We start from the raw sequence: 20,210 nt of genomic DNA, 5'->3' as shown, positions 1-20,210 counted from the left end.
TGTGTGTGTGTGTGTGTGTGTGTGTGTGTGTGTGTGTGTGTGTGTGTAGACTCATATTTTCTACATAAGTGATTTTTTTTCCTGAAATGTAGCTCAGAAATTTTATCTTATTTTCAGAGGTATAAATAAAATCTGATTAGAAGCATTTAAAATAAAATACATTTAAAAGGAAAAAGTAAGGCAGGTATTAGTTACTACCTAGGTCAGCACTAGTTTCTTATGAAGTGACTTTGTTAAGACAGAAATGTTTTGTTGTTGTTTGGTTTGGGTTTTGGTTTTTCAAGACATGGTTTCTCTTTGTAGCCCTGGTTGTCCTGGAACTTGCTCCATAGACCAGGCTGACTTTGAACTCAGAGATCTACCTGCCCAAGTGCTGGGATTAAAGATGTGTGCCACCATGTCTTAACAGAAATGTTTGATGAGACCATTACCAGTATTAATTTTAGGAGTGATTTTTTTTTTAAAGATGAAATAGAGCATAAAGGAAGCTAAACTTTGGGTTGGTAAGATGTCTCACCAGGTAAAAGTATTTGCCATGTAAGCCTAACAACCTAACTTTTATCTGGAATCTTTTGTGGAAAGAGAACCAACTCCTAGAAGTTATCCTCTGACCTCCATAATGAGCCTTGAAAAATGGAATAATAATTTTCTTTAAAAAAAATGAAGTATAAGCCAGGCATGACAGGAGCCTGTAATCCCAGCACTTGAGATATGAAGACAGGATCAGGACTTCAAGGCCAGCCTCAGCTACATGAGATACCGTGTCAAAAAAGGGAGAACAGAGGACTAGAGCTGAGTATATCCAAAATACATATGAAAGTAAAGAATAAAAAAATTTTTTTTTCATTTTTCTGTTTTTGGTTTTGTTGTTGTTGTTTAGTTTTGTTTTTTGAGACAGTTCTCTGTGTAGCCCTGGCTGTCATGGACTAGCTTTATAGACCAGGCTGACCTCAAACTCAGATGAGCCTGCCCCTGCCTCCCTAAGTATTGGGATTAAATGTATGCACTACCATGCCTGGCTTATGTATGTATTTTTTAAAGTTTAAACGTTCAGTAAAATTATATTCAAAATGCTTATGTAAAATATTCAGAACCTGTTTAGTAGTTAGCGAGAAAAGAAATAAAATAATTACAATGAAAGACTTTTAATATATACTGTCTGAATATTTTTCATTCAAAAATTTTAGGACCAAAAATGTTACTGGTTTGAGAGAAGTTCAGATTTTAGAGTATTGCTCAAACATCCTTGTCTGAAAACTGCAAACTTCAGGTGGTTCAGTATACAAAGCTTAGTATGATACCAGCACTTAACGATCTTTAGATACCAAAGCTTGCTGAGTTTCAGATTTTCTAATGACAAATGCTCCAGCTTTTGAGTCTCAGAATTATTATTATTTTTTTTTCGGGAACTCTTTCTTGGATATTGTGCCTGCACATGAAAAGCATGTGACTATGCTCTACCATTCCCTTTTTCCACAAGTGGACATACTGTGAAGAATATTAATATTCTGTGATAAAATACACTAGAGGCCAAGAGCATGTTGCTTTACTTGGCCAAATTTTAAACAGACATTACTTTAAAAATATTCCATTGTACCATTGTACCTGTAGTTAATATATCTAAATGTAAATATATCAAGGTTGTCAAAACTGGCATTTCACTGAGAGATACCGTGTATTTTGGAATTTTAGTTGCAGGCATAGTGTCTTTGGAAGGATTGCAGGAGAGTTTTCAGGTATTTTTCATGAAGACTTCTTTTACATTGTCCTTTTAAATCTGACATCTTACTTCTCTACCCTGACTACTAAAATTGATATCTTTTTTGGTTTGGACAGAAATGTTTTTAATCATGTTTAAAACCAGAAGTCATCACTTCCATCATATGCCTCTACATGGTAGTCTTTGAGCATAGTGCTCCAAACTTTGCCACATGTGAGTTTTTCATGGTCTAGACATTATATGGAAACTTAACAACTTTTTTGTGAATTCAACAGAATTATCTTGATATTCTTCTGATACTTAATCTAAGTTCTATTTAATACTGTTAAACTCAGTCCTTTTATCGTATGAATGAAAAGTCATATTGATGAATTTTCTTTTGCTTTGTAGAATAAGAGGCAATAAAGTGAAAAATAATTGTTTCTAGCTCTAAGCAAAGACAGTTAAGGATAGAGGAGGGACCTTTACTTACAGAATTGGTTATTCAAAGTACATGGGATACTAATGATTTATTTACTTGCCTGTGAAAATTCCAGATGTCAGTGTTTGTATAGTATAGTTGGAAAGATTATTTTTGGCCTTAACAATTAATTACCATTTAATTTCACTGACAACAAAATTAACTATTTCTTCTCTAGTGCCCCATTTCTTAATTGAAAGATGGCATATTTAAATTTGGGGGTGTAGAGCGTGTGCATTTTTTAAGACCGGTCTATGCAGCCTTGGCTGGCCTCCTACTCAGAGAGGTTTCCTTTGCCTCTGCCTTTCAAGTTAAAGGTATGCACCACTGCATCAGCACATTGAAGATTTAGTAGGCTGCTTAGTAAGTAAGGTCTGTGATGTGATGCTTTTTTCTTTTGTTCTTAAATGTTTGTTTGAGACAGGTCCTTACTTTATAGCCAGGGACCTGGGACTTTGAACTCAATATTTTCCTGATTCAGTGTTCTGAGTACTGGAATTACAGGGATGTGCCACCACCTCCACAAGCTGTGGTGTAGAGTGGCAGAGTCCTCACTTAATGTACACTTTGGCCTAAATTCAATACTTTGCACCACAAAAAAAAAAAAAAAAGAAAGAAAGAAAAAAAAAAAAAAACACATCTCTAATGTGATGGCTTTGTTTGGCACTACCCTTTGATGATTTCTTACATATTAAGTTTGGGGGAAAAAAATTTAATCCCTGCCTCTTTTTTTTTTTATATATGTAATTTTTCTTAATCTATTGACTTTTTTTTTTTTTTTAACCTTTGTCATTTCAGGTAACTGGAGGGAAAGCCAAACAAGAATTGTCAGATAAACCAGAGACTTGTAATGTTGTACTTTCTGGTGTTCCAAGTGCCCAAAGTAATGGATCTTGTATTCCTGGAGGTGAAGATAAAACCTGTCAGAGCACAAAGATGGTTTCTTGTAATGACTCTGTCACACAAGCCACCTTGACCACAGTATATGATGGGGCCAGCAGTGAGTCAATGGTGTGTCAGAAGTCTGTGTTCGGCACCCTTGAGAACAAAGCTGATACTTCTCACCCATCACTGCTAATAAAAACAGGTGATGTACAGGATGTTATGCAGCAAAGCAGCCCCATAAATATTGACTGCCAGTCCTCTGAAAGGATGGATAATAATGTGGAATACACGATGATTAATCTAGAACCAGTTACTCCTGCTTTTGAAAAAAATGCTTATGTACCAATACATACAGAAGCAAATACAGCTGACCAACCTGTAGGTTTTACTACTGAGCTGGTTAAACAAGTTTCCCCTGCCTTGAGTATTCAAAATGCTATGTCTGCATTGGAAAAGGCACAAACACAATGCACTAGGGATATTCCTTCTCTTGCCATGTCAGAATTAAAAGATAGTAAGTGCCTTTCTGCCTCTTCAGTAAAAAAGGAAACACCTCTTGAAAGCCTATGTCTACCACCGAAAGAGACCCCTCCTCCAACATCATCAACTGATGAAGGATTGATAATGGAGCCACTGTCATTAGTTAAAAGTTCTAGTCATTCATTAGCCAGTGATGAAACAAAGTGCCCACAAGATGCCTTTCTACAGACTCAGAATGGTTTTAGCATGTCTTTAGATGAGGTTCTAGAACCATCTCAAGCTACAGTAATCTCATCATCAGCCTCTGCTACCCTGGGGGACCAGCTGTCCCTTAATTGTGTTCCAGCAATAAGTAATATCTTTGATGGCTCTTCAGAAGTAAGGACTAGTGAAAACAGTAGTCTAAACCAAGAAAAGATTTTGCAAACATTTAATTCAGTATTTCCCAAACAAACTGTTCTATCTCTAAATAGAGAGGAGGTTAGCCAGGAATTGTCAGGAGAAGATTCTGATATTGATCTAACTCTAACAATATCACCACCTACAAGCCCCAGGGAGGAAATGGCATCTGGTGAAGTTAAACAATCTCAGAGGGCCCCAGTATCAAATTTAGGACTACAAAGTAGAACTGAAGAGATAGCTGAACCAGAAGAACAAATGAGCCTTATAAAATACAGAGAAATAAATCCGGCTAGCTTTCTGTCAGTGTATCCTGTGGAATCCAGAGAACCATTAAAAAGTGAGAGACAAGGGAATCATTTAAAACCAGGTACATTAGTACTTAATAAAGAAAACTGTACCTCTGAAGTTGCAGAGGGAGTTAATGTTTCCTCTGACTTACCCTTTGGTCCTGTAATAGAAGAAGTGTCACCAGCCTCTAGTCCTGATACCATATTACATACTGCAAACACATTTCCATGTTCTTTACAACTCCATGGTACACAGTGTGAGAAAACTAACAATTTATCCCAGATTGATTCAGGAGATTTAACCATACCAGAAAAAGAAAGCTCTTTTGATAGTCCTAAGATTTCGGTAGGACAAGAAAAGTTAACTCAAGTACAAGTGCAGCTCTCAGCTGAAATGCCACAGACATTAACTGATGCAGGTATAGAAGGCTCAGCAACTGTGTTGCTCAGTAAAGTTACTGAGGTCAGTGTCCCAAGTGACCACAGTGAGAGTTTATCTTTCTCAGAAAATGTGCACTCCTATGACACAGTATTAAATAAGTCTACCTCACCTCCCAAACATGGAGGTAACTTCAAGCATCTTGAGAAACCTGTAAAAGCAGGAAATTCATTGCAGGCAAATTGTAAGGAGAACAGAAATATGGACATAAAACATCTTGCTTTAGAGTCCAGTTTACCCTCATTTCATCCTAAAGAAGTTACTGAAAATAAGTCTTTGACGGACACATTAGTTTCTGTAAACACTACAAGTGGAATAGTGAATATGTCATTTAAACAGAGTAGTACTAAAAATATTAAGAATAATGTCTGTGACAGTGATGTGAAAACAGAATCTTATATTAATATAGAGGCTGGGGAAGTAAACTCTGCCTCCATTGACAAAGCTTACATTGTACAGGCATGCATGCATCCAGAGATCTCAAAATGTGTTTCTTCATCTGACAGTGCTCAGTGCACCTATTATAAAAAAACATTAAGTGTAGAGCCAGAGCTTCAATCACAGGAAATACCAGTAGTCAGAATGGCCAGCTTGCTTAAGAATATTGGAACTGAGTCACATGAAGAAAGCATGGATCTCGGTGCCATTGGCCTTCAGTCTAACTCCACATCTACAAAAGGTGAACAAAAAACAATTCATGTGCTGCAGAACACAACATGTGAAGTAAAAGAGCTTTTGAATGGTGGAAGTTTTTCCCAAAATGTTACTTCTTGTCAAGATACAGCAGACATTACCAGTAAAATTACCAATGAAGAGCTTTCTGCTTCCTTTGTCCCAAAATCTATTGAGTCTATTCATAGCGTCCACATAGAACATACTGTCCGTGAAAGCCCTAATATAGGGCATAAAACCAAGGCAGATGCTGAAACACTGAGCAGGGTTACAGAGATAAGTGTTAATGCTTCCATGCACCATGGACCACTGTCTGGAGACTATGATCAGGATTCTCTTGATTGTAAAAACTGCAAATCTGATGTGGAAAATTTGTATGTTTTGAGAGGTAATCATGCAAGCCAAAAAGATACTATAAAACATAGATATGATTCTTTTACAAGCTTAAACAACAATGGTAATGATACTTGGACCTACTCTAGCAAAATTCCAGAGCTGGAAACACATACTCCATCAAAAAACCGGGACACAGAACCATGTCCTGTCTCAACAAATAAGTGTATGCCACGTTACATCCAGATCCCAGATTCCCATGGTAACCCCAGGACTTATGCTAACTTCACTATAACGAAAGAGTTCAAAGATACCACAAGAAAATTGCATAGCCTGAAGAGGCATCGGAATTTCAGTGCAAACTGTGGCCTTCTCAGCACCTGGACTACCACTTGGCATGTGGCAGATGACATCACTCAGAATACATTAGACCTAGAGCACTTGCGTTTTGACCAAAAGCTAAAACAACTAATAAAGAAGGGGTATTCTCAGCAATCTTCCCCTTCCACCAACATCTTCCCTAAGGAGTCACCCATCCAAATCTCAGTTGGAACATTCCCTTCCACACAAACATCTGAGGCCTCGGTTCTACATCTTCCACCCAGGAGCAGAAGTCCCATTCTGGTGACAGTTGTCCATCCAGACACCAGGCAGTATCATTGCCGAAGAGGCCATTCACCCAGCAATCTAGACAGTTCATCTTTTTGGAAGGGGAAATATAGGCCAAATAGAAATCTTACAAATTCTGAAAGAAGTCATACTGTTCCATTCCACCTCAATAAACTGAAATACAACAGTACTTTAAAAGAAGCTAGAAATGATATTTCACTTATTCTAAATGAATATGCTGAATTTAATAAGGTAATGAAGAATAGCAACCAAATTGCTTCCCAAGATAAAGAGTTAAGTGTAGCTTCTGCAGAAATTGTGTCCCAGGAGACCTATCAGCCAAGACAGTCGGTTTCCTACAAAGATGTGATCACAGACTTGTGTGCCACTCTGCATATCAAACTAAAAGGAGTTGTGAGAGAGGCTTGTAAGAACCCTTTCTCCTTCTTCCTCGTTGAAACAGAAGATAAGTCATTCTTTTTAAGAACAAAGGTAAAGTACCAGCTTACTCTATACTACATTATTGTTTAATTTTAGTTTCTCTTAGAAGTAATAAACTTAGAAGTTTGGGTTTAAAAAGAAATGGTATGGAAAGTGGTGTTTAGATTTTAAGGTGTTTTTATCTGCTTACCACATGTTATCAGTAACTCAAATGGAACAGAAATTCCAACAGAGCAAAAGTGAAAAAGGCTAATGGGTGAATCAGACAATTGCTGACTTTCCCGAGTCAGCAATTTCACCATGGTTACATTAGTTTTCAAAGACTGCATTCTTACATCATCATTCAATTTTTTTTTGAAAGAAAAGTTATATTCCAGGACTGTGAAGATGGTTCAGTTAGTAAAATGCTGGCCATACGAGCAAGGAGGCCTGAACACAATGATGATAGAAAAAGCTGTGCATGTGGCCTGCATTCCTAACACTGGGGAGATGGAGGCTGGTGGATCCCTGGGCCTTGCTGGCCAACCATTCCAGCTCTAAGTTTGGTGAGAGATCCATCCTATCTCAAAATAGTGGAGATCAATAGAAGAGACATGATATCAACTCTGGCCTCCACATTTATCCATACACAAAACTCACACACCAAAGTATCTTTTTCATTGATGGATACACTGGAAGAAAGTAGGTAATGAAAACTTTTGAAATTAAGGCATATCCATCATGATAACACTTTGTGAAAGTAATCTTTGTACTAATTCAGACACTTTCTACAAAGGGCTTAGTGCTGCACAAAGAAAAGTGTGGTGGCAAAAGACAAGGTTTGGGACACAGGAATCGGAGAAGGCTGGTCAGCAGCACTGGACATACAGTTTACTCTCAAGATGAATTTCAAGACATTCAAGAGTTAGGAAGGGATTAAGTTACATTTTATTTAGATTTCATCCTGGAGGTGAAATCTCCAGGTCACTGGAAAGACTCATAATCTTCAATAAATAGCAGGGATTAGAGATGGCCAATCAGTTAACAATACTTGCTGTTCTTGCAGAGGACCTGGAGTTTCTTCCCAGCACTCACACAATGGCTCATAACCCTGCATAGGCATCCTCTTGTTTTTATATTGAATGTATTAAAAATACTGCAGGATTTCACCATGTGGCCACTTTTATAATAAAGCCACTTTATAATAAAAAGTAACATGTTTGTACAGAGGTACAATTTTTAACTGAGATAAGGAGCACATACTAAAATAAGAATAACATGCCTTTAAGAGCATAATGTTTGTTAGGTGTGGTGGCTGACACCTGTAAATCCCAGTTCTTGGATGGCTGAGATGAGTGAATCACAGAAGGTTTGAAGCCAGCCTGGCTACAGATAGGGTGAGATCCTGTCTCAAAACAAACAAACAAAACACAGTTTTATAGGCCTTGTAGACATATCCTGAATAAATACTATTCTGTAGTGATGGCATACAGGCCTATTTATACAGTGAGGAAGATCTGCAAACATTAACAGCTCAATCTTAGGTATTTCAGTAGACTCATTCTTAAAAGAACTTGCTCAAAAATTATGCTGTCCCATTTGAGTGATAACGAAAGTTCAGCTGTTTGGTGATCCAAGGTAAGCAGAGTAATAGATTACAGAGACAAATGTTCTGACTGCATCTGGAGTGCAATTGGGGTGTACAATGGCAAGCCATAATCATGCAGGCGCATCACATAGGAGTCATAAGAGAGGATGAGGTTCTTTCATGATGCACAGTCGACCTTGCCAACGTGGCTTCACAAGGTGCCACTCTGAGATAAAGTGGGAACCTGTCAGAACATGCAATTCCTTATAAATGTGTAGTTTAAAGTATGTCATCCTTTTATTCAGATATGGACAGCCAAGGAACAACTCTTCAAATTGGTTCCCATTAATAATAAAAGAATGTACTGGTATGTTGCTAAAATTCTAGCTATATATTAAAGTAACAGCAACTTTGTCCTGTCTGACTCCCTTGAAACTTCATTTAAATGCATTAGTTTGGATTGGTTTTTTTAAATCAGCCTTTGATAAGACACAAACTGCTTTGTTGTTAAACTTCTTGGGCTGTCGAGATGGCTCAATAGGAAAAGGCACCTGCCTGGAGGGCTGACAACCTGAATTGGAGCCCCAGGACCCACATGGTAGGAAAGAACCAAAACCTGAAAGTTATCCCCTGATCTCCACACATAGTTAAGACCAGTTGCCCTATAAATAGGATTTGCTTTTTTGATGTAGTTAAATATTTTTGTTTACTTCATATTGAGATGTGAGTGTTGCTAAGTAGCTGAGGCTGACCTAGAAATCATGATTCTTCCACAGTCTCCCAAGTGCCAATAATATATGCACCAACATGCCCAGCTGGTGGCTTGTTTTTAATAAAATATAAAAATAGTTGTTCCTGGCATGGTGGCACATACCTTTAATCCCAGCACTTGGGAGGCAGAGGCAGCTGGATTTCTGGAAATTTGAGGCCAGCCTGGTTTACATAGTGCATTCCAGGACAGCCAAATTTATACAGAGACACCTTGTTTCCAAAAAGAAAAGTTCTATACAGGTATCCTTTTTTTAGTAACAGCACTTTGTAAATCTTTCAGAGCATTCTAAAGAAAGAAGGCCATAGAGAAATTGGACTTCTGGATTTCTGTCAAGCTTTTCACAGAGAGGATGAGACACTCTTAGTTATCATCAAAAATGAAGACATGATATCACATTTGCATCAAGTAAGTTTGGAATCTCACAACAAATGTATTCTAGGCACTGAACTTGTTCGGTAGTGTTGTGAATAATCAATATTATTGATTATTAATGATTAATAATACAATTAATTATATAATTAATAATATTATTATTAATAATTAATGATACTTGATTATTAATAATTATTAATAATCAATGTTACTGCTATTCAATGTAGGGAAATAGCTGACTTATACTTCCATTGGGCCTTTAGTGGGAAGACACTGGGGGAGGGTACATACTGTAGAATCACCAGGTTCTATTAGGTAGGTTGATAAACTATTTGTGTTAAATGAGGAAGAACTATGAAAAGCTGTACTTGATGTTGGTAAGCAAATCATGGTTTAAAAGGACTTATATTTGCCTGACAGTGAAAAAGAATAATTGCTTGTCCCAAGAAACAACTTGTGGACAAAAGATAGGTACATTCTTCTATTGTAGGTGGGTAAGTGATGTATGCCTGGTGGTGTTGGCACCACAGGTGAGCTCAATGAGTTTGTGATCTAGCTATTTATAGGTCTCCTGGACTTCACACATGTTCGTTCTTGAACGATTTTTAGAGTCCTCTTTTTAATTAATTTTGATGAGCTAATGGCCACTTGTGATAAGGTGGAAACTATTCTTTATGTGTGGCAAAGTTGTCAGTGGTCCTGATTAGGGACATTTTTAGCTGCTCATGGTCCTTAAAATCCATGGAACTGTTAAAAGTGCTACATGTACTCTTTCCTCATGGAAATCCTTTTACATCTTACAGATTCCTTCTCTGCTGAAGTTAAAGCATCTCCCTAATGTCATCTTTGCTGGAGTGGACAGCCCTGAAGACATTGTGAATGACTCCTACCAAGAGCTATTTCGCTCAGGCGGCTTTGTGGTATCAGATGATAACATCCTAGAAAGTTTAACATTAGGTTGGTCTTTAACTTTTAAATCTAGTTAGGTCAGTTTCTCCTCACCCAGAGACACAAATCTGTTTCATCAAAAAGAAATTATCAACTCTATAAAAACATTCCTTATTACATACTGAGGGCTTAATTGCTGCACTAAATGTTTTATTGTTGTTTTGGTATTTGGAGATAAAGTTTCTCTTTGTAGCCTTGGCTGTCATGGACTTGCTTTGCAGACCAGGCTGGCCTCAAACTCACAGAGATCCACCTGACTGCCTTCCCAAGTGCTGAGGTTACAGGCATGTGCGATCACACCCACATATTAAATGCTTATTAATATACTAATTAATATTTGGCAAGTCAGCAACATCTAGGGCTTTGTTTTTTTAAAAATCAGTTCTCTTTTTCTGATTGTACAATGCCTACTAGCTTCTTATCAACAAGTCCTTTTTTTTTTAATGCACCTAATGTCATTCTGATTAATACCTTGAACACTCTAATACAGAATTTAGATGAAATCCAAACCTGCCTTCACATCAGAACAAGTTGAATACCATTTCTGAATCAGTCTGCCTTCTTAAACATGAATTCTTCATGGAAACTAGGTTAATAAAAGTATCTGTGTAACTTTCTACCATAGTGGGCTTGCTTTTGCTTCTCTTCTGTCATGTGACTGGCTCAGGTTTAGCTGCAGGTGACTATCATGCTCTTGCCCCTACACAGAAACATATGACTTTATGAGAGTGCGTGCTTCCCAGCCATCTAAGAGGTAGAGACATGGGTCTGGTTGTTCATAAGTGACAAGTAATGGACCTTGCATGAACAACAAAAACTAAGATAAATTTCTCTTGCTGAACTTATTCCACAGTTCAACTGAAGGAAATTCTCAAAATCCTAGAAAAACTAAATGAAAATGGAAGATGGAAGTGGCTACTTCACTACAGAGAAAATAAAAAGCTCAAAGAAGATGTCAGGTAAGTTCATGTGGTACTAGTCCCAGTGTTCTATGGGCTATATATATAACTCAAGCACCATAGTCACAAAACAGTGTCAGAACGATAATCACATTACTTCATAAGATTATTCTGCTGGTTAGCTTTGGTTTTTATAGTAAGACAATTAGTGAAAGGGAGTATTTACAGCAACATTATGAGTCAGGATCAAAAACATCCACAGTTAAGTCAGGCTCTGCTGCTATATAAGCTGCAGAAATATGGTAAACTGTGAGCTTGGTTCTAGTGCATTTTTGGATACTTATTTATATATTGAGTTGTCAGGGTATCGAATTTAAACAGGAGGTAAGTTTCCATAATCTAAAATAGTGATTTGTGTATGTGGTATATGTATGTGTGTGTGTGGGTTGCACACTTGTGGCAGTCTACATCAGGTGTCTTCTGTCACTGCCCCCTTCCTTATTTTAAGAGTTCTCATTTAACCTGGAACTCATTGATTAGAATAGGCTGGTTGGCTGGCCAGTGAGCCTGTCTTTAGTCTCAGTATTGGAGTTACAGGACCATGCCATGACACTTGGTTTTTCTGTGGATGCTGGGTTCTATATTCAGGCCTCATGCTTGCCCAGCAGGTTCCTTACTGACTACACCACATCCCTAGCATCAACACAGTGATCTTTTTAAAAAGAAAATCAGTTTTATTTGGCTCAAGAGACCTGGAGCCTGTGAGAATTTTGCCCATTCTCATCTGAGAACAGAAAGAAAGGTAGAGAAGGAACTTAAAAGACTCAGTATATTGAGAAAGGATAAAACAGACAAGACATTCTTTAAAAGGCACTAAAAGATGCTTTACATGGAACAGTTGCATTCACACTTCAAACCAAGGAGAGACACAGTAATAACCAGAGAACAAACATAACCATGAGCAAAGTACTAGTTATTTTTGAAGCTAAACATCCATTCCAACTTTGAGCACTAAACTATTGAGTACTTTCAACACTGTTTTCTTCATATAATAAGAAATAAACAGGAACTGTGAGAGATTGCTCAGCAGTTTACAGCACTTCCTGCTCCATCAAGAGTTTGCATGTTAGCTTAGCATCTATACTGGATAACTCCAGGCTCAGCAGATCCAGAAGTGCCCTGTTCTTGTCTCTTTGGTTACCTGTAAACTTGTGTACACTTACATTAACACTAACATGGAGATGCATACAGAATAAATTTCAGGCTCTTCCTTTTTAACGGGAGCTAACAGAATAAGGTTTACTAACAAGGTAGGGAAAGTGAACAGTGCTATCAGCACATGCCTATAGACAAGTAAATTTAAAGAGCTAAAGACAGACTTTCCTCTAGGAGGTAGAAAATAGGATAAGTAAAGATTACTTTAATTTAAAATTAAAATTCTGGCTTATGTGATAAGTTTCAGACTTATGTCTGAAATTCAAGTTAGACCTATTGCTATCAGGCATGGCAACATACAATGTAATCTCAACACTAAGGGCAAGAGCAGAGGGAAGTCTCAAGGTGAAGGCCAAACAGAGCCAAATAGAGCAAAACATTCTTTCCCCAATTTCTAAGAAAGATTTGTTGGTTTACATATAATTAGTGCAAAAGCCCACTAAGACCAGTGAGAAAGCAGTTATGTGATGGCCTAAGAACTTTGAAGGACCTTTAGCTGTCACCATATATGGTTAAAGTGGCAGTAGCTACATGGGTTCTGTCTCTACCTTGGAGTGGGGCCCCAAGGTTAGTCTTTTTTTGTTTGTTTTTGTTTTTCAAGAAACAGGATTTCTCTCTGTAGACCAGGCTGACCTTGAGCTCAGAGATCTGCCTGCTTCTGCCTTCCAGAGTGCTGGGGCTAAAGGTGTACACTACCATGCTCAGCTACAGTCTGTATTATCAAAGGTGTCATCGATGTAATATTTTGAGGCAACTAATCACCATACATACATGTTGGCCACTGTGTCATGAAAAAAGAACAGGTTCTTTGACCAAGTGTTTTAACACAACTAGTTAAAATGAAGGCAAAGAGAGCTAGAGATGCCACAGTTAAAAGAGATGACCCAAGTTCAGTTCCCAGCACCTACATTGGTGGCTCAAACTCCTGTTAACTCCAGATCCAGGGGATCAGACACCTTCTTCTGGACTTATAGAGCACCTGCACTCACACATGTACCTTCTCACCCACAGATACGCAATTTAAAACAAAATTTTATGCAACCAAGAAAAGTTACTAACATTTCTTTGTATATTCTAGGGTAGATTCAATTGCACATAAAAAGAACTTAATTCTGAAATCATATCAGAGTGTAAATATCATTGAATTGCTTCATTATCACAACTGTGACTCTCCATCACCTACAAAAGCTGAAATTTTAAAATGCTTGGTAAACCTGCAAATTCAACATGCCAGTGCCAGGTTTGCTGTCTTCTTAACAGGTAAATATAATCTGCATTCTAATCTTCATTACTCAGCTAATGCCAAAACAAGACAGCTGTAGAAATATCCTTCCTAAGTAGTTATTGAATGCCTTAGATACATGTGGGTAGCACTTTTAGCTGATAGTGCAGCATGTGTTTTCACAAATGCGCAGTGAGTCCAGAAGATATTGCCAAGGTGTCCTTTGTTTCTTTAGTTAATATCCTTCTACTTAATGTTATAAGGCCATACACATCTACTTTCCTGCTTTATCAGATCTTCTGAGAGCTTTAGCTGGGCTGCCTGGTTTACTGAAATTAGTACAGTTGTCAGTTATGTCCCTTCCCTCCACCCTGTGCTACTGCCCTTAGTCTTAATTTTTCTTTTCCCTTTAACAAATTCTACTACCATGAAATAATAGGAAATGCTGGCCTTTTTGACATAATTTTGTTTGTTTCTTTAATATCTGTTACAGACAAGCCCACGGTGTCCACAGAAGTCTTTGAAAATAATGGAATCCTTGTAACAGATGTAAACTATTTCACTGAAAATATACAAAAGATAGCAGCTCCATTTAGGAGTAGCTATTGGTAAGACTTTTTACAAAATTTCCCAGAAAAGCTGGAGTTATTGGCAGCAGACAGTGCCACTGAAGGAAAGAAAGTGTTCATAGATGTTCTTAAAATTCATAGATGGGATTCATTGTAAAGTTGCTGTTCTATGAATAGAAGTCCCAGCAACTTCAGTGATTATCACAAATGAGATTAATCTACCTGCTTTAAATTACTCCAGTGGTGTCACTTGCAGCCAGCCTGGATTGACATGGGAGACAGTATAATGAATGTCCCAGTTGTATTTCATGATTCGCCGTTTTGACTTACCAATTTTGTGTTCCTACAGGTGACTTTGGAATTGAGACTAGACATGGAGGATACCAACAAAATATTAGTATTCTCCTGTGTCTAAAAAACTCCAAATACATACAAACAATCTCATTTGAAAAATCCATGTTTCGTTTTTTGTTTCTTCATGGACCATAGTTGCCATTAACTTTGGGTTATAGTGTTGAATATTGCTGTAAATTATTTTCAATATAAACATAATGCCTTCAAAACTATTAATTGAGCTTAACATTGAAGGCAAGACCTTTACATGTTTACTTAGCTAAAGCAAAGTCTATTTTGACAAATAGCTGTTTTTGTGTGTGGTCAGAGGCTTACGAAGTGCATGTTTCAAAAGTTTTACCACATTGTAGAAAGTATAATCTGTAATGGTTTTGTTACATAAACACTACACAAAGAAAAAAAATTTTTCATAAGTGACAAATTTATACTGTTCTCCACTTACTCGGTTTTTTTTTTTTTTTTTTTTAATGCTGCACTACAAAAATCAGTCTGAGGAAGAAATCATTTATTTATGATATTAGAAATTTCTTAAGTCTTTAAAATACAAACAAGAAAAGAACATTTGTATACTATCTATTTGAAACAAAGGCTTTTATACCTAGTTTGGGGTAATTTTGTTTGTTGTTGTTGTTTTTTTTTTAAATAAATACAATTAAAATGCAGTTGTTTGTTTATGCTGTGATTCACTCTGTGTGTAATGCTTAGCAAGATTTAGGCCACCCACCAGGTTACCTTTAAGAAGAATCTTGAACACTAGGCTTGCCCTTTAGTAATTCATGGTCTTTGCTTCCTTAAGCCAAGGACACCGAACTCCATGGTGCAGGAAAAAAAAAGCATTAACTTGGAGTGGCAGACACTTGCTCTGACCATGGGCAGGAGAGCTGAGGTTATGAGAAGACACCAGGGTAGCAAAAATCTTATTGGTGTTTGCTTCCTGACATACTGATGAGTTGTAACCTGCATGAAGATCTTACACTATACCTTCCCTGCTATGGACTATACACTCAATAAACGAGAATAACACAAGTTGCTTATTGCCCAACATTTGGTCACAAAAGGAAAGGGGTTCAGGAAGGAAAATTACTAAGATCACCAAAGAGCCTGGTAATTATAAATAAAAATAAAATGTAACTATTCATAATGAAGCCATCCCAACCTAGCACGTTAATACCCTTAGCTCCTAAAGCCAGTGTACAGCAGTTGTGCTGTGGTCTTCACAAGCAGGACATGGATAGACAATGCCAAAAACAGGTTTCCAGAGTTTGGCTTTATTTTGCAGTACAGAAATCATTTGGAGCCATTTTGAGACAGACATCATTGAAATTGAGGCTCTGTCAAATCAATACTGCATTGCAGCTTGGTCCATTGAAGAAGCCATAGCTGGGATAAAAGGTGCTTCTATATTTTACCTGCTTTACCATAAGGTTCCCTTCCCCTTTCTCAGCAATTGTAGTAGGTTAAAATATCATATACTGGCTTTCTCCAAACAACTCCTAAGTCTGAAGTTTGGTTAAAAGTTTATACCCACATAAACAAAACATGTGGCTCTGCTATTTGGGCCCTGCTGTAATACTTGACATAACAAAATTGAGAAAACTTTGAATGTTTTCCCAAACCAAAGAATATTCAATTTAGACTCCCAATATCGGGATGGCACAAATTGTATGGATCTAGCTCTTGAGCAGAGTCACACAATTGCAAATGTTACACTGATTAAAAGATACAAGTATTGTATCAAGTTCTCTATCGATACCAATATTTGCTTAGAAAAGCTCCTCCACTAGAAAAAAATTCCAGCCTGGTTAAACTGAACAGAGCCAACCAATTCTGACTAGCCATTCCATGAAAACAAGTTAATACATGATATTAGAAAAGTGAAGGGAAGGAGTATTCACTGGTATAGCACTCTTCAATCTCCATTTTGATCATAAAAGCAGGGCTTACAATATTGATTTCATACAATACACATTATTTGCCAAATTTTTGAGTTTGTCCTAATTGCATAATATGTACTGCTGTTAGTCTTCTCCATAAATGTCATTCTTCTTGCGCTTCATTTCTTCAAAGTCAAACTCAGATCCTGTCATCCTCTTATAGATATCTTTAATGTCATCACAGGTTGTCTCAAAGTGAGTGGTAGCATCATAGGCACGGGAAATAAAGATCTGGAAGTGAGAATTATAATACAGGCTTCAGACTACTTAGGGATGTTCCCCCATAAAGACTAGTAACATCCTTTTCAGATCATCACACTCACCTGGCTTTCTGTTCCCAAATCTTTAGGTACAAAGAGGTCACTGATGCTCACAAATCTGTATAGGGAGAACACAAATCAGTATTGCTGCTTTGCCTTAATTTCTAAGCATAAGACTGATGGGGTGAGGCCATCTAAAGATTCACAGCAGCCAATGGTTGGCCTGCCTTATTCTCAGAAGTACCTGACAATGCAACAGTTACGAACACCTCAGTTTTTATTTTAGTTGACATGAATGAGCACAACACTCACTTTTGTTCAATTGGCTCCAAGAGCTCCAAAGCTGGTCTGATTTCTTTCTCTGGCTCCTTGGTCTCCACAGTTGTACTTACAATGGCAATATACTTGCCCTGTGCTGCCACATTATGTGCAAAGGAGATCATGCAAACATAGATATCTAGAAGGAAACAACATACCCTGAGATTTATAAACTTTGCGCACAAGTGCACTCAATCACATGGTTTCATTATAAATTTAAATTACTTAAGTCTTGGTAGCTGAAATTTCTCTTAACTACCTCACAGTTTGGATATAAAATGTCACCCCAAACAGACTCATACTCTGAAGGATTGCCCCTCTGCTGGTGGTGGTCTTGACAAATGACTGTATCATGAAAGTTCCTATCTCATCAACCCATGAGTTCAGAACTGAGCAGGCTGTTACAGAATAGATTCTAGCACAAGTTGATTCTCAAACTTCCTAATGCTGCAACCCTTTAATACATTTCCTAATGTTGTGGTGACTCCCAAACACAAAATTATTTTTGTTGTTACTACATAACTAATTTTTGCACTGTTACGAATATAATGCAAAAATATCTGTCAGCCCTGTGAAAGGGCCCTTCAACCCTCAAAGGGGTCACGACCCTCATGTTGAGAACCACTCCAACAGAAAGAAGTCAGTCACTGTGGGCACCTCTTTGAAGAATATAAGTTTATGCCTGAGACCCTAGCTTGCTGTCTTTACTTTCCTAGTTCCCATAGGTAAGCAGACTTTGTTGCCACATACTCCCACTGCCATGATATTCTGCCTGCCTTCAACACAAGTGACTCAAATGACCATACTGAAAACATGAGGCAAAAATCTATCCTCCTTCAGGGTGGTTTTCTCACTGAAAAAGCTCACTAAAACCTTAAGAGACTGAGGATATATGTAGCTGTGAACTGCTAAACCTGGAGATGAACTCTGCACAAGACAGGGCTCAAATCAAATCTAAATAATCATTAACTAGATGTGGTGGTCTACATAATGAGTTCAAGGCCAAACAGACACACACATAGAGAAAAAAAAAAAAACTTAAGGTGATTTTCTGCCACTCTAGAGCCTGCATTTAGAAAGGTTTTGAACAGCTAAAGGGATTTCCTGATTGACTGACTGACTGGTTGGTTTCTCTGTACAGCCCTGGCTGTCCTGGAACTTGCTCTGTAGATCAGTCTAGCTTTGAACTCAGAGACCCACCTGCCTCTGCCTCCCAAGTGGGTTTAAAGTGCTTACCACCTGGCCCATGTACTGATTTCCTCATTTGCTTATTGAAAAATTAATACTTACCAATTACTATAACTATTTTGTGTTGAGATAAGCTAATACAATTCATGACACTAGATTCAATGAATTTACCACTATTCTAAGTAAAATTTCAAATGTAGAAATAATTTTTGAAATTTTAAAGGTCTAAGAATATGCTTGAGAATCACTCAAAAAATGTGTATCGTTTTTGTTTTACAGAAAATGTTCTGTAGTGTGGTTTCTGTAAGGAAGAGAAAAAAAATCACATCAAAAACTCCTTTGTGAAATCTGATGTGTGGTTGCTTCCAACCAAAATATAAACACCTTGTGTTGAAAAATCACTGCTTGTATCAAAACTGGAATTGAAATTTTAGATAAAGTCCTGACTTGAATCAAAGAAACAAATATTCTTTTTTAGCACATTGCTAAAACAAATATAATCATTAAAACCACAATGACACAGAATTAGCTAAAACAGTGATATCAGTTGAACTAACAAATGAAAGCTGGAAGCTGGAAGATATGAACCCAAGGTCCAAGGCAATGAATACAAGGCTGAGATCACTTCAGTGCATTGTCTCTAAAAGGACCACATCTGGCTTCCCAGGTCTGCTTTCCATACAAAAGTCCTACTTTGTGGGTCCTTCTTTTGCCCCACCCTTTATCCCCAATTCCACCCCCTAACACTAAATAGGAGAGACAAAGAAAGGAAATAGAAAAATCCCGGAATCTAATTTCTTTCCTTTTGCTTGTTCTTTGACTACTACTAGCAAACCAAAAACAACCTCCCTAGATGACCAACAACCATCCACCTCGCCTATTGGAACTCTAGTATTTATATACCCTCTAAAAAGTTCCCAGAATTCCACAATGGCAGGAACTATCCGCAACTGGCAAAACTATGCCTCTACTGGAACACAAGGCAACCATGGTCAGCTGCTGTGGACAGGCCAAAGCTGACCCATATCCCTATACCTGGGATTACAACAAAAGCACATTCTTATAATACTTTCATGATTTAAAAAAAAGAAATTCCAAAATTTTCAGTACACAAAAGTCTCTTTAGTATGGAGTAAAGGCAGGAATCTTGGTGAAAACACTACGAACGGTAACAAATTTCTACCCTTATCTGCTGTTCTTTGAAACTCACCTGACTTGCGGTTGACTTGGTTCTGTGGAATGATGATCTGGCAAGAGTTGGCATCATTGGTATTCTTGATAGGGTGGCTAAGGATACAGATCACTCTGATTACTTGGCCCACTTTTTCAACCCGATCCTTTACATAGCTGGGATCACAGATGAGCTGCTTACAGCGAGCAATCTATAGGACAAAACATTTAAAGGGTCATTATAAAGAAGTCATGGGAGGCGGGCGTAGTGAGGCACGCCTATAATCCTAGCACTCAGGGAGACAGAGGCAGGCAGATCTCTCTGAGTTCCAGACCAGCCTGGTCTACAAATCCAGGACAGCCAAGGCTACACAGAAAAACCCTGTCTCAAAAAACAAAAATTAAAACAAAAAACATAGTGTGAATAAATAAGAAAAAAAAAAAAAAAGATATGGAAACATGGCAATATGTCCCAAATTCATGTATTGGAAGGTTAAGCAGCTCTCTAAATCAAGCCTAAAATGTATATTGAATCCAAAAGACTATATAATAACTAAAACAATCTTGAAAAAAGAACATAGAAGGTGCCCTTACAGACCACAGCAGTCAATACAGTGTGGTACCTGCTACTGGCAGAAAGACAGATATGGAGGTCAAAGGAACAGAGAAGAGAAGTCAGAAATAAATAGTCATA

At 37.6% G+C, this 20,210-nt stretch overlaps 2 protein-coding genes across 2 annotated transcripts in view; one reads left to right on the top strand and one right to left on the bottom strand.

The window, feature by feature from the left end:
* Tasor2 (transcription activation suppressor family member 2) overlaps positions 1-15,269 on the top strand; it is a 46,975-nt gene extending 31,706 nt beyond the window's left edge. Inside the window, 6 exon segments of the mRNA XM_055593900.1 lie at positions 2,979-6,779; positions 9,347-9,472; positions 10,243-10,396; positions 11,241-11,346; positions 13,580-13,761; positions 14,217-15,269. Coding sequence (XP_055449875.1) covers positions 2,979-6,779; positions 9,347-9,472; positions 10,243-10,396; positions 11,241-11,346; positions 13,580-13,761; positions 14,217-14,335 — 4,488 coding nt within the window. The 3' untranslated portion in view covers positions 14,336-15,269.
* Positions 15,270-15,894: 625 nt separating this feature from the next.
* Gdi2 (GDP dissociation inhibitor 2) overlaps positions 15,895-20,210 on the bottom strand; it is a 30,858-nt gene continuing 26,542 nt past the window's right edge. Inside the window, exons 8-11 of the mRNA XM_055593901.1 lie at positions 19,557-19,728; positions 17,153-17,297; positions 16,904-16,958; positions 15,895-16,811 (exon numbers count right to left, since the gene is read on the bottom strand). Of these exons, the coding sequence (XP_055449876.1) occupies positions 16,665-16,811; positions 16,904-16,958; positions 17,153-17,297; positions 19,557-19,728 (519 nt within the window). The 3' untranslated portion in view covers positions 15,895-16,664. The remainder of the gene's footprint in view (positions 16,812-16,903; positions 16,959-17,152; positions 17,298-19,556; positions 19,729-20,210) is intronic.

This window comes from Psammomys obesus, unplaced genomic scaffold, assembly GCF_907164565.1.
Source record: "Psammomys obesus unplaced genomic scaffold, mPsaObe1.curated_primary_1811, whole genome shotgun sequence".
Lineage (NCBI taxonomy): Eukaryota > Metazoa > Chordata > Mammalia > Rodentia > Muridae > Psammomys > Psammomys obesus.
Note: the sequence above shows the minus strand (reverse complement) of the source record. Positions and strands in the feature narration are given on the sequence as shown.